Raw genomic sequence first — 14561 nt, 5'->3', positions numbered from 1 at the left:
AGATTAAGCTCAGCAGTGATGGTCATGGCCAGTGTCGAGCTTATGGCACTGGACTAATAAACCCGCCTCATGGAATCTGGTCATTTGAGGGCTGGCATCAGAATGACTGGCTCATTAACGTTCTTGAGGGAAGGGAATTTGTCGTCCCTGCACAATGCTCTCTGATGTAACCGAGCAAACCACGATGTTGTCAGGTCAACCAAAGGTAGGCGATAAATGCTGCCTTGCCGGTATGTATGTATGTATATATCATCTCACTCACACTCACACTTCGGCCCGGGATTGCAGCCGATCCGGGGCCCCCTTCGGAGACGACTGGGCCTCTACTTCCCCGCAGTGCTCCAGGTGTGACCTAGCCAGGGCTTTGTACATCGTGGGAGCAGATTCAGCATTCCGGGTCCCTTCGGCCAGCCGGCCCGGCCAACGACGCGTTGCACCTGCCCTAGGTCGCTAGCGGTGACTTTTAGACTTTTTAGACTTTTTTTTCAACTTTTATCCAATTCTTAATCTATTTATTACACCTTCAATCAACCTGTGTAACTTTTAAAAAAATAATTTGGAAATACTTTTAAACTCTTAAACTTTTAAAACAACTTGGAAACCTTTGGGGAAATTTTTAACCTTGGAAGAAACTTTCCAAAACATCCCTGGGAACCCCAGCGGACAGCTGACCCTCTCAATGCCTGCCCCCCAACCAAGCCTCGGGCCATCTGCCATCAATGGTGCTACTCGGCGCCGAGCTTACGGTCAACACCTCGCAGTTAGGCTTATACAGCAGAGCCTGGTCTCCAGTTGTCTTGGACCCCCTTGCCACTGGACCAAGACCTTGCTCAGCTAAGCCCGTGCAGCGGCCACCCCACGTTAAAAGAACTCACGCACAGACATCTTCCACTTGGCTAATATGAAGTTCGGAACCTGGAACATCAGGACCCTCTGGACAATTCCAACAGCAACAGGCCGGAATAACGCACCGCCATAGTTGCCCGGGAACTCAGACGTTTCGACATTGACATCGCCGCCCTAAGCGAGACCCGGTGGGCAGGGGAAGGCCAGCTCAAGGAACATGGTGGAGATTACACCTTTTTCTGGAAAGGGAAACCAGAGGCAGAACGCTGCCTTCATGGAGTCGGCTTTGCCAACAAGAATGAGCTTGTAGACCGCCTCAAAGATTCTCCCTGCAGGGTTAACGAACGCCTCATGACTCTTCGCCTTACTCTAACCCGGAACCAATGCGCCACAGTCATCGGTGCGTACGCCCCAACACTCGATGCAACGGATGAGTCTAAAGAGGGTTTTTATTCCAACCTTGAGACATTCCTGTCCCGTGTATCTACGGGCGACAAATTGATCTTCCTAAGTGACTCTAATGCCAGGGTCGGCAAAGACACAGCCCTCTGGAGAGACGTGATTGGCAGAGGCGGGTAGGGAAAGCCAACTCCAGCGGTACCCTACTCCTGACAAAATGTCTAGAACATGAACTCCTCATCACCAACACCCTGTTCCGCCAGAGGGACAAATACAAGGCATCGCGGCAACACCCTCGCTCCAAACACTGGCACCTGCTCAACTATGTCATCGTCCGAGTCAGGGAGCGCAAGGATGTGCGCATCACTCTCGCCATGACAGGAGCTGACGACTGCTGGATGGACCACCGCCTAATCCGATCCTTCATCGACATCAACATAGCCCCAAAGCAGCGGGGACAGCAGAAGCAGTGCCACAAAAAAGTTAATGCCGGAGCACTTAAAAACTCAGCTAAGAGAGCCCTATACAGCCAGCGCCTCACAGCTAACCTGGCATGCCTTGATGACCCTGAGGTGCAGAATGCCCACAGCGCTTGGTCTGCCCTCCAGGTCTCCATAACCAGTGCCCATGGAGACACACTTGGTTACTGAACCAGAAAACACCAGGATTGGTTTAATGAAAATGATCAGGAGATCCAAGAACTAATAGATCGCAAGTGCAGAGCATTTCTGAGCCTCAAGCAACAACCCAACTTGGGAGCAGCAAAACAACATTACAGGTGGCTCAAGGCTGAGGTCCAACAAAAGACCCGGGACCTAAAGAACAGGTGGTGGATGGAGAAAGCACAGGAGATACAACTACTGGCCGACAGCCATGATGTGCAAGGATTCTACATCGCAGTCAAGGCCACCTATGGTCCAAACTCCCAAGGCACCACCCTACTGCTGGCCAAGAACGGAAAAACACTCATCAAGGACACCGAGGCTGTCAGGGCCCACTGGAAGGAGCACTTTGAAGATCTCCTCAATCGAGACTCTGCCTTTGACTCGAGTGTTCTCAACTCCATCCCGCAGCATGCGACCCGCCACCAACTCAGTGAAACCCTAACGCTGCACGAGGTAAGGAAAGCCATAAAACAGCTTAAGAATAACAAGGCTACGGGTGCAGATGGAATTCCTGCTGAGGCGCTAAAGTATGGCGGGAAGGCGCTGTTGGCGCGGATACATGACCTCATCTCTCTCATCTGGAGTGAGGAGAGCATGCCGGGAGATCTCAGAGATGCAGTGATCGTGACCATCTTTAAAAAGGGGGACAAGTCCGACTGCGGCAATTGCAGGGGAATCTCCCTATCAGCCACTGGGAAGGTTGTCGCTAGAATTCTCCTCAACCGTCTTTTCCCTGTGGCCGAGGAGCTCCTCCCGGAATCACAGTGCGGATTTCGTCCCCTACGGGGCACAACGGACATGATCTTTGCAGTGCAACAGTTGCAGGAAAAATGCAGGGAGCAGTGCCAGCCCTTATACATGGCCTTTTTCGATCTTACAAAGGCCTTTGACATTGTCAACCGCGAGGGTCTATGGAGCATCCTCCATTTTGGATACCCCCAAGAGTTTGCCAACATCCTTCGTCTGCTCCACGACGATGTGCAGGCCGTGATCCTTACCAACGGATCCATCACAGACCCAATCCACGTCCGGACCAGGGTTGCTTCATCGCTCCAACCCTCTTCTCAATCTTCCTCGCTGCCATGCTTCACCTCACAGTCAACAAGCTCCCCGCTGGAGTGGAACTAAACTACAGAAGCTGGTTAACCTATGTCACCTCCAGGGCAGGTCCAAGATCACCCCAACCTCTGTCGTTGAGCTGCAGTAGGTGGACAACGCCTGCGTCGGCACACATTCTGAGACTGAACTCCAGGATATAGTCGATGTATTCACCGAGGCATACGAGCGCATGGGCCTTACGCTTAAAATCCGTAAGACAAAGGTCCTCCACCAGCCTGTCCTCGCCGCACAGCACTACCCCCCAGTCATCAAGCTCCACGGCGCGGCCCTAGACAACGTGAACCATTTCCCATACCTCGGGAGCCTCTTATCAACAAAGGCAGACATTGATGTGGAGATTCAACATCGCCTCCAGTGCGCCAGTGCAGCCTTTGGCCACCTGAGGGAAAGAGTGTTCAAAGACCAGGCCCTCAAATCTACCACCAAGCTCATGGTCTACAGGGCTGTAGTAATACCCGTCCTCCTATATGGATCAGAGGCATGGATGATGTACAGAAGACAAATCAACTCACTGGAGATATATCACCAACGATGTCTCCGCAAGATCCTGCGAATCCCCTTGGAGGACAGGCGCACCAATATCAGTGTTCTCGCCCAGCATTGAAGCACTGACCACACTCGATCAGCTTTGTTGGGCAGGCCACATAGTTCGCATGCCAGCCAAGAGACTCCCTAAGCAATTGCTCTATGCGGAGCTCCTTCACGGCAAATGAGCCAAAGGTGGGCAGAGGAAACGTTACAAGGACACCCTCACAGCCTCCCTGGTAAAGTGCGACATCACCACTGACAACTGGGAGTCCCTGGCCGAAGACCGCCTTAGGTGGAGAAAGTGCATCTGGGAGGGCGCTGAGCTCTTCGAATCTCAACGCCGCAGGCGTGAAGAGGTCAGGCACAGACAGCGGAAGGAGCATGTGGCAAATCAGTCCCACCCCGCCCTTCCCCCGACGAATGTCTGTCCCACCTGTGACAGGGACTGTGGTTCTCATATTGGACTGTTCAGCCACCAAAGGACTCACTTTAGGAATGGAAGCGAGATTTCCTCGATTCCGAGGGACTGCCTATGATGATGATGATACACACACACACTAATATATATATATTATACACACACACACATACGCACCTTCAGGAGAGGAGGGGTTAAAATCGTGGAGGGGCTAAAATCGTAGGGGGCTGGGGGGTGGGGGGTGGGGAGACACAGTAAATACATGGTTATTATGAAGCACGCAAGGGCCAGATATAAAATGCACCAATTTAACAGGAGGTCAAGCAGTCCTGTCACGGTATTATCTCATCAAACAAATGCTGCAATATTGACCAATAAGAATTGCAAGATACTGATTACAATGTAAGAGGGTTTATCGTCTGGTCATCGTCAAGGCTTTGGGACAGAAATGCTTCAGCTGCTGGATTAGCCTCTCCTCTTCCCCTGCCCTGCACACCCTTCCTGCTCCCTCACAACGTTGACAATTCATCTCTCCACCTCCTGCTCCTAATTCTTATGTTCTTACTCTACATCATTCTTTCCCCAAACTGTGGGACTGCTCACCTCCCCACTCATCCCTTCCTCTGACAAATTAAAGGCTTTTAAAGACCAAACCGGATATTGCCTAACCACAGTTTCTTGATTTATCTTTGTATATTTAAAGTGGCAGTGCGGCTCAATGGTGGCCCTCTCAGCACAGACAGACCGGATTCACAGCCCAGTGCAGGACAAGCACATAAACTAGGCGGACGCTTCAGTGCTACACAAGTGGAGGTACCGTCTTTCGGATGAGTTGTTAAACCAAGGTCCATTTCTGGTATGCAGAGGATCCTGAACGAGCAAGGAGTTCTCCTAGTGTCCTGGCCAACAGTCCTCCCTCAGCCAAACCAGACTGACTGGTCAGTTATCGTGCCTGGAACCTTGTGGTGCACAAATTGGCCGCGGTACTTCCCTACAGACTGACGGTGACTATAACTTGGTGGCTGGATGTTGCACCATGTGCTAACCAGAGTTCCCGCTAAGGTGCGCATACATGTAACCGTTCAGTGGTCGGTGAGTTCCCATGCAGGTCGCTCACTGGCTTTCACATTGTGTGCACCTCTCAAGCGCAAACATTTGAATGGGACGGGCACTGGGGAGACAGGCTGCACAGGAGGCAGTGCAGCTTCCGGCGACGTTGCTGAAGATCCTACAAATCCCCTGGGAGGACAGACACACCAACATCAGTGTCCCCATCCAGGCTAACATCCCCAGCATTGAAGCACTGACCACACTCGATCAGCTCCGCTGGGCAGGCCACATTGTCCGCATGCCAGACACAAGACTCCCAAAGCAAGCGTTCTACTCGGAGCTCCCTCACAGCAATCGAGCCAAAGGTGGGCAGAGGAAACGTTACAAAGACACCCTCAAAGCCTCCCTGATAAAGTGCAACATCCCCACCGACACCTGGGAGCCCCTGGCCAAAAATCCACCCTAATTGGAGGAAGTGCATCAGGGAGGGCGCTGAGCACCTTGAGTCTCATCGCCGAGAGCGTGCAGAAACCAAGCGCAGGCAGCGGAAAGAGCGTGCGGCAAACCAGTCCCACCCTCCCCTTCCCTCAAGGACTATCTGTCCCGCCTGTGGCAGGGACTGTGGCTCTCATATTGGACTGTTCAGCCACCTAAGGACTCATTGTAAGAGTGAAAGCAAGTCTTCCTCGATTCTGAGGGACTGCCGATGATGACGACTTTAGTCTCAATGGATAGAAATGAACCTTTACACTATTGCACAGTTTGCTGCTCGCAAGGACATGGGAGTGGGAGGGCCCGGGGAGGGAAAGTGTTTAGTCGAGTACATCAGATGTGTCATTGATAATCCTGGAGCTCGCTCGGTTGTCTTGAGGACTTGGGGTGGAATTTCCCCAGAGTGTTTCCTGAAACCGACCAGCGGCCGTTTCATCAACCCCAGGACCCAGGACTTCGTATTACTGGCAATTGACGAGGGCAGTGCAGTCCAATGAGTGGGGCCAGCACCAGGGCCTGCTGGCCTATGATCACCCTTCTTTTCAAATGTTTAGAAGTATTTTTCACTTTATCCCTTCAACCGTGCAAAATAGAAAGACTTGCATTTCTATAGTGCCTTGCACGTTCACAGAACATTCCAAAGCGCTTTACAGCCAATGAAGTACTTTTTCAAGTACTTTTGGCTGTTGTAATGTAGGAAACGCAGCAGCCAAATTGCACACAGCAAGCTCCCACAAATAGCAATGTAATAATGACCAGATCATCTGTTTTGGTTGAGGGAGGACTCCCCTGTTCTTCAAAATAGTGGCCATGGGATCTTTTAATTTCACCCGAGAGCGCAGACGGGGCCTCGGTTTAACGTCTCATCTGAAAAACGGCACCTCCGACAGTGCAGCACTCCCTCAGCACCGCACTGGGAGTGTCAGCCTGGACTTTGTGCTCAAGTCTCCTGGAGTGGGACTTGAACCCCACAATCTTCTGACTCAGAGGCGAGAGTGCTGCCCACTGAGCCACGGCCGAGACTTAAATTCACAAGTGTGAAACCTCGAGACGGTGCACAACAGCCAGGCTGGCTGTGCTCAGTGCAACAGTCTCACTCACCACATTACAGCTTTCCCCACCACTGTACAGCGGGAGAATACGCTGCGCGGTGCAGCACTGATCTGTGCTGTTCCAGCTGGAGCTCTGCCTTTTGATCCAAACTAGACTAAAAGCCATGCAGGCGAGAAAGGAACAATTTACAATTCCTTCAGCACCACGCCCGTTCACAGCGCATCACACCCAATGAATTACTTTTGAAGTGCAGCCCGTGTCGTTTCGTAGACTTCAAAACTGCAACTCTAATAATGCATAAATTATCAAAAGTGTAGAACTCAGTAAGACACTCAGAACGCAGCCACACACCGAATGGAGAAAGGTGGCATGAGCCTGCTACGGATTATCTGACTAATGCTGCACAGCTCCAGCTGTACGGATCTCGGGTTATGTTCTTAGCCCATCCTCACTAACCTTCGCTGTCCTCGAACGCATCTGCTTTAATCCTCAAATCTTTCCACTCTCCGCAATAGATAATAACATAAGAATTAGGAGCAGGAGTCGGCCATTCGGCCCCTCGAGCCTGCTCTGCCATTTAATAAGATCACGGCTGATCTTCGACCTCAACTCCATTTTCCTGCACTGTCCCCATATCCCTCGATTCCCTTAATATCCAAAAATCTATCGATCTCAGCCTTGAACATACTCAACGACTGAGCCTCCACAGCCCTCTGGGGTAGAGAATTCCAAAGATTCACCACCCTCTGAGTGAAGAAATTTCTCCTCATTTCAGTCCTAAATGAACAACTTCATAGGACAATCCCTCCATCCCAGGAATCAGTTCTGGTGAACCTTCGTTGCACTCCCTCAATGGCAAATATATCCTTCCTTAGGTAAGGAGACCAAAACTGTACACAATACTCCAGATGCAGTCTCACCAGGGCCCGATATAATTGCAGTAAGACTCTTATACTCAAATCCTCTTGTAATAAAGGCCAAAGGCCATCTCTACACTAAGCCACTGCTGCGTCTCTGGCTTACGGTGTGTCTCTTGCCCTTCCCCCACCGCTCTATCAGAACAAAGTCCAGCCATGGAAGCCTGGGCCTTGGAAATTCTCTTCCTAAACCTCCCTGCCTCAGTGCCGCTCCCCTCTCCTCCTTCGAAAGACTCGTAAGCGATGCACTCAGTCATCTCCTGCTTCTCCTGCAAGAGCACCCCTGGGAAATACCGCCAAGTGAAAGGTGTTCACGGCAAACAAAGCCGCTGTTACCTGGCAGATTGTAGAGCCGAACTATCTGCTGGAAGTGCTGATAGAAGCTGATGACCTCGGAGAACAATGGGCCTTCGGTAATACGAGTGATCGCAGCCTGATTGGAAACGTAGGGCTGAAACCAGACACAGACACGCGCAGCCACTTAGTGAAACAGATCCGGCCAGACATGAACCGCACTACAACGGAGTAATTGTGCATTGCCCCTCGCCTTATTCTCCTCCTCTATAACTTATTGTTGAGTAGAGAGAGTAGCACAGGGCTGTAATTCCCCCGCCCCCCCCCACCACTCACACAAAAAGGAGGGGAAAGATCCATACCTTCCCAACCCCTCCCACCGCAATTCCTTCCCTCCACATAACCACACAAGGGTACTCCTGTTGGGGTACAATTCCCGTGTCCATTAATCTCGCACGAGTCATCACAGCAGGTGCCAGAGACTATTCAACTGTGAGGGGCAACACAACTGTGCCCATATGTGGGTACTTTCCATCGGGTGGTACAGCAGCAGGGTCCCTGGCCTCGAGATCAGCGAGCTCAGAGCACACGGGGCGGGGGAGGGGGACCTTTGTGGGTTATATGCCTCAGAGACCTGTAAACATACTGCTTAAGAATTACAAAACCACAAGTGGCAATGTAACACACACACACACACACATATACTTTATACTTCAATTTTCTAGTTTTGAAATGATATAAAGAAAGCAACAGGATTTTTATTTTCCACAATTCTAGAACTTCGCATTCCCAACTGCAACAATCGACATAACAGTAACCTGTGAACTGGATAAAAACACAAATCCAATTCGGAGAGCTACCACTCCCGTGTTTTTACCCGAGGTAGCGAGTGTCCTCTCTCTCTCTCTCTCTCTCTCTCAATTCCCTGCCTTCATGTACACAGAATTGTTTGTAAAATAGAATCTGGAGGCTTATTCTCAAGAGGAGAATTCATCAAAAAGGACACGAAGGCCGAGATCAATGCTGTTTCTTTTGCCAAGAGCCCTCATTATTCAGGGCCACTGTCAGTCAGACTTACAGATGGTTAAACTAGAACCCTAGGGGTCCACGAGGAGAGCACAGGGGATCCAGTGAGGCACCGGCTTTCTGTCCACTGGTTACAGCAACGTTATCCCCATTCACTTACGAGCACTTTTGCACCCAATAAAAAAATGTTTCCTGCAACAATGGCAACATCCTGCTTTGGGTAGCGGACAGTGTTTCTTGGGCGTTAGGATAGGGGATCCCTAGGAGTGTGGCAACATGTGTAAGACATTCCCACAAGTATGTAAGCGTCCCCAGAAAGCGTTCGAAAGCTGGTGATATAAAGCTCCTTACCTTGGCTTCGCCGTCGGGTAGGAAGAGATATGCCCCACTTTTATCCTTAATCGAGCGTGTCCCGTACCACACGAACTCCGCCCGCACCTTCTGCTCCAGCTGGCCATCTTTCCGCTTGACGTTCTGAAAAGCAAACCACACAACTCAGCAAGCAAACCGGCACCACAGCCAGCGTGGTTACATTCTACCGGCCGTAAATCAGACACGGAGAGAGTAAGATCTACCAGGATTAATCATTACTGAAAACGTGCACAGAGTTCCAAACATAAAATTACTAATTATACAAAGGCACAATCCCACTCCCACCCCAGACCTGACTGCAACTTGCAACTTGCAACTGTGTCAACCTGTTATTTTCTATTTTGTGAGCCACGCTTTGTTTCAAAGCTGTTCTATGCACAACCCCCGTAACTCTGGGATGTCGTAAATAAGGAAGCATGCAGCACAGGTTGCCTGAGTTTCCTAATCCAGGTAAAATGGCTCACACTGAAGGACAGCTCAGTTACTCTGTACACAAGGAGGGCTTGTATATCACTGGGCGGACTAATCCTCGGTAACTTGTGCCAATGTGACGTTCTTTGTTTCTACGCAGAGTCCTACCTCCATCAGTCCTGTCACCCCATTAAACCACACTTGCATGTGCTGATTTTCGATGAAGAAGTCATCAGTCGAAGACTCGAGGATCTTCACGCTGAATGGCTCCTTCTTGCTGACAGTCACGTCTCTGTTGCGCAGATAGATGGCCACATTGGATTTCACCGGCGCACGGTAGTTAAACGATTCGGACAGCTGGAACACAGAGAGTCCCAGGGCAGGGAGACGTGCCACAAAGGAGATCTGTGGTGAAAGACAGAATGGATGTTAGAGAGATTGTTATGCTGAATAAAGGGGTTTATTCACCACCCTTGTGTGAATTACCCTTACACTCCACAGTGTAAACAACCAGTGGCGTCACTAGATTATTTAGTGCATTGGTATCAATAGGTTATAAGAACATAAGAAAAAGGAGCAGGAGTAGGCCACCTGATCCCTCGAGCCTATACTCATTGGAGTTCAGAAGAATGAGAGGTGATCTTATTGAAACATATAAGATAATGAGGGGGCTCGACGAGGTGGATGCAGAGAGGATATTTCCACTCGTAGGTGAAACTGAAACTAGGGGACAGAGTCTCAGAATAAGGGACTGCACATTTAAAACGGAGATGAGGAATTTCTTCTCAGAGGGTTGTAAATCTGTGGAATTCTCTGCCCTAGAGAGCTGTGGAGGCTGGGTCATTGAATAAATTTAAGGCAGAGATACAGATTTTTGAGCGATAAGGGAATAAAGGGTTATGAGGAGCAGGCGGGGAAGTAGAGCTGAGTCCATGATCAGATCAGCCATGATCTTATAAAATGGCGGAGCAGGCTCAAGGGGCCAGGCAGCCTACTCCTGCTCCTATTTCTTATGTTCTGAACAGCCTCCAATGCAAGTATATCCTTCCTTAGAGTTATAAGTGGGGAATGCGAAGAGAAGTGAAGGAACATACTTAAGGCATTGACTAACGTTGGTGTCTGAGCTACTACCACCAATAACAGGCTGATATAGAAAGAAAATTTGTAAAATGTATCATTTCCTCAGTACATCCCAAAGAACTCCACAACCAAGTCATTGCTTCTGATGCATAATTACGTTGGCAATTTACACACAACAAACTTCCACAAACACCAGAGCTAAATGCCCAGTTAATCGGCTCATAGTGCCATTGGTTGAAGGCCTCCAGGCTCTTCCGCAAGTAGCACCACGGGATCTTTAACGTTCATCTGAACAGGCAGAGTGGGCCTCAGTTGAACGTCTCCTTGATAATGTAATGTTGCAGTCCTTCAGTGCTGAGCAGCGCCAGCCTAAATTACATGATCCAATCTGGAGTGGTTGGATCTCACAGCTTTGACTCAAGAGGCAAGAATGGCCAAGCTGACTCTGTAACCAATAGTCCTTTACCCGTGTTATACAACGCAAAATAATCTCTTGCACCCAAGTTTGGAAGGGCTGTACTTCTATGTTTTTAACAGTCCAAGTGGAGATGGTATGAACATTTCACGCACTGATCATCAATGTTCCCTGTGATTATATATTTTTTTTGGATGTACGGCATCTAACATTGCACAAGACTGTCCCGGGCTGCGCGGGACCGGCAGAGGTGCTGTATGGGCACACAGCTCTCAGGGAACATTGCCGACTATTAGACTTTACTGAGGTTCTGCGTTAACACAGAATCGCATTTAGATTCACGCAGCCTGGTGCTCTCTTCAGTACCTGATATTTGTCGGCTACCATATCTGTTGGCGATTTCCACACCGTGCTGATCTGCATGGGCAGATTGCTTCCGTCAGCTAACGTAACTCTGACCCGAGGCGAGGTAGCGAGAACGGAAATCACACAGAGACGCTCTTGCTCAATGGGGTTAAATACGACCACATACCTGGGAAAACATACAAGGAACCAGTTAAAGACCAACTGGAACAAATAAAGACCCATGCAAGAAAGAACTTGTGTTTCTACAGCACCTTTCATGACTTGGGACATCCCAAAACGCTTCACAACCAACAAAATATTTTTGAAGGGTAGCAGTCACTGTTGCAATGTGTAGCTCAAGAATCTGGCTCATCCTCAGCAAAGACAGCAGCTCCCTCATGCCTCACAGGCAGGCTGGCTACAACCACCTTCAATATTAGTATGGCTTTTACCTCCCTGGTCAACATGGGCAGTGCCACCTAGACAATAGTGACGAGATTTCAACCTGCTCGGTGAATTCACCGTATACATACACCCAGCAGAACAGACACCAACTCTATCGCAATCTAAATCAGGGCAACCAGATTAAAGAGGAAGGAAAGCGGAGGCAGGACTGCTATTTGTTCAACGCATCTCCTCTCATGACTGATGCAAAGGAAAATCCTTGATGTCTCGATGACCCCGGGCTGCTTCAATGACATCAATGAGGAGCCCCATGATTTCATTCATAGGAATGGGGGACATGACTTTGGACGAGTCTGAGAGATTATCTGGGGCCACCTGACCCCAGAGTAATAGGGTACCAGCAATGTTCCCCTTAAGCTGCGCAGCTGCGTATTGCACTCGAGCCCCCGCGCAGCTGGCTCACCGGCTTTTAAATGGAGAAACCGCGCAGGTGTGGAATTTTGAACAGACTGTGCAGCCCAAAGCAAATGAGAACACACATTGGGTACCAGCACTGCCTGGAGCCCCTCAGTCAGGAAGAATGGGGAAAAAATGAAGAAAGTCTTTTATTATTTTTGAACAGCCAAATGGTAGCACACGGTTTCTCCCCGGTGCCCTGGGCAACTGTTCTCCCTCAACCAAAATCACTGAATCGGATTATCTGGTCACTTATCACGTCGCTGCTTGTAGGAGCTTGCTGTGCGCAGATTGGCTGCCGCGTTTCCCACACTAGAACAGCGACTACACTCCAAAAGTACTTCGTTGGCTGAGATGCGCTTTGGGACGTCTTGAGGTGGGGAAAGGTGCTATATAAGTGCAAGCCTTGTATACAGAAAAAAAACAAGCTCACATTGGCTTAATTACTGTAAGAGTTATACCTGGGAAGAGATTCCATCTTTATTACCACTTTCTCTGGTAATGTATCATGATTTTGGCGTCTGTCGTCCTGAAATTAAAATTGAGACGTTATAAATCACAAGCAGGGCAAAACTAACAATTACAAAAAAATAAGTAGCACTTCAGCACTCGTACACTGCAAGAGGCTCCAGCTCGGATTTCAGGAGAGTCCCGGCTGCACAGTACTGCAGACCCAGGGCTCAGAGCGGAAACCTGGTCAACGTTGCGGGCAGAAGTGGGCTGCACCATTTTGAAGAACGAGCAGACATAAAGCATTGACATCACTGAAAGCAAATGGTATGTTGGCCTGTATTACAAGAGGATTTGAGTATAAGAGTAAAGACATCTTAATGCAATTATATCGGGCCCTGGTGAGACCACACCTGGAGTATTGTGTACAGTGTCGGTCTCCTTACCCAAGGAAGGATATACTTGCCATAGAGGGAGTGCAGCAAAGGTTCACCAGACTGATTCCTGGGATAGGGGGATTGTCCTATGAGGAGAGATTGAGTAGACTAGGCTGATATTCTCTAGAGTTTAGAAGAATGAGAGGTGATCTCATTGAAACATACACAATTCCTACAGGGCTTGTCAGGGTAGATGCAGGGAGGATGTTTCCCCTGGCTGAACCAGGGGTTACAGTCTCAGGATAAGGGGTTGGTCATTTAGGATCGAGATGAGGAGAAACTTCTTCACTCAGAGGGTGGTGAATCTTTGGAATTCTCTGCCCCAGAGGGCTATGGAGGCTCAGTCGTTGAGTATATTCAAGGCAGAGATCGATAGATTTTTGGATATTAAGTGAATCAAGGGATATGGGGACAGTGCAGGAAAGTGGAGTTGAGGTCAGAGATCAGCCATGATCTCACTGAATGGCGGTGCAGGCTCGAGGGGCCGAATGGCCGACTCCTGCTCCTAATTCTTATGTTATCAGTCAGGCTCACCGAGTTGCACCTGGCACATTGAGAGGCCAGGCTTAGGAGCGGCAGGAACGAACCGCACACCGGAAGACTCAGCAAAAATCGCGTCTCAGCTGCCACTGGTTGAGCTTGACTACAGCAGTGCCAAGGACCGTTTTGCAATCTTCCCTTCTGAATATACAGCTGAGATACAAGCCTTGAAACAAGGCAGCCAACGCGAGCAGAATGCCAAGACCAGTCTAAACGACGGGAGCAAAGGTTAATCTGCCGATACTGCAGGGTAACGGAGGACCTGGGGATAACAGAACTGCAAGCAATTCTCCTGCCCCCTAAAGGACACAAAGCAGAAAACATGCCTGCCTCCAGGAAGATGAAGTTGTGGGGAAAGAATGGAAAAAATAACAAGATTTATAATAATTTCTGGATTGCGTTAGCACCAACAGGGCTACTTTTATAGTATTTGGTACAAGCAGTTGGTGCAGTCCATTTCCCTCCCGTCCCCCAACCTCTTCCCGAAGGCTCTAACTTTTGGAGTATCATCCACTGTCAGTCGGAGCCCTCCAGTGTGTCACCTCATGTCTGCGCACACCTGCTTTCCAGCAGGAATCAAAGGATGGCAAAACCCTGCTGCCTTTATTACCCCTCCCACGCCAATAGCAGTGCCACCCCCAGATGAGATCAGTGCAGACCAGAGATTCAATCTGGAATCTCCCTGGTCTGCCTGGCTCAGTTCCAATGCATTTACCAATTGAGCCGGAGCCGGGGAGAGAGAGAGAGAGAGAGGGGGAGAGAGAGGGGGAGAGAGAGGGGGAGAGAGAGGGGGAGAGAGAGGGGGAGAGAGTAGGGGGGAGAGAGAGGGGAGAGAGAGGGGGA

The 14561-nt window shown here is 49.7% G+C and overlaps 1 protein-coding gene across 5 annotated transcripts in view; it reads right to left on the bottom strand.

The window, feature by feature from the left end:
• Window positions 1-14561, bottom strand: part of man2a2 (mannosidase, alpha, class 2A, member 2) — a 51653-nt gene that overhangs the window by 13682 nt on the left and 23410 nt on the right. For all 5 annotated transcript variants that reach the window (XM_070864923.1, XM_070864919.1, XM_070864921.1 and 2 more), the window contains 5 exons: window positions 12753-12820; window positions 11452-11617; window positions 9759-9995; window positions 9159-9281; window positions 7824-7938 (listed from right to left, as the gene is read on the bottom strand). In XM_070864923.1, coding sequence (XP_070721024.1) covers window positions 7824-7938; window positions 9159-9281; window positions 9759-9995; window positions 11452-11617; window positions 12753-12820 — 709 coding nt within the window. The remainder of the gene's footprint in view (window positions 1-7823; window positions 7939-9158; window positions 9282-9758; window positions 9996-11451; window positions 11618-12752; window positions 12821-14561) is intronic.

This window comes from Pristiophorus japonicus, chromosome 21 (assembly GCF_044704955.1).
Source record: "Pristiophorus japonicus isolate sPriJap1 chromosome 21, sPriJap1.hap1, whole genome shotgun sequence".
NCBI classification, from domain to species: domain Eukaryota; kingdom Metazoa; phylum Chordata; class Chondrichthyes; family Pristiophoridae; genus Pristiophorus; species Pristiophorus japonicus.
This window is presented reverse-complemented; position numbering and strand designations above follow the sequence as displayed.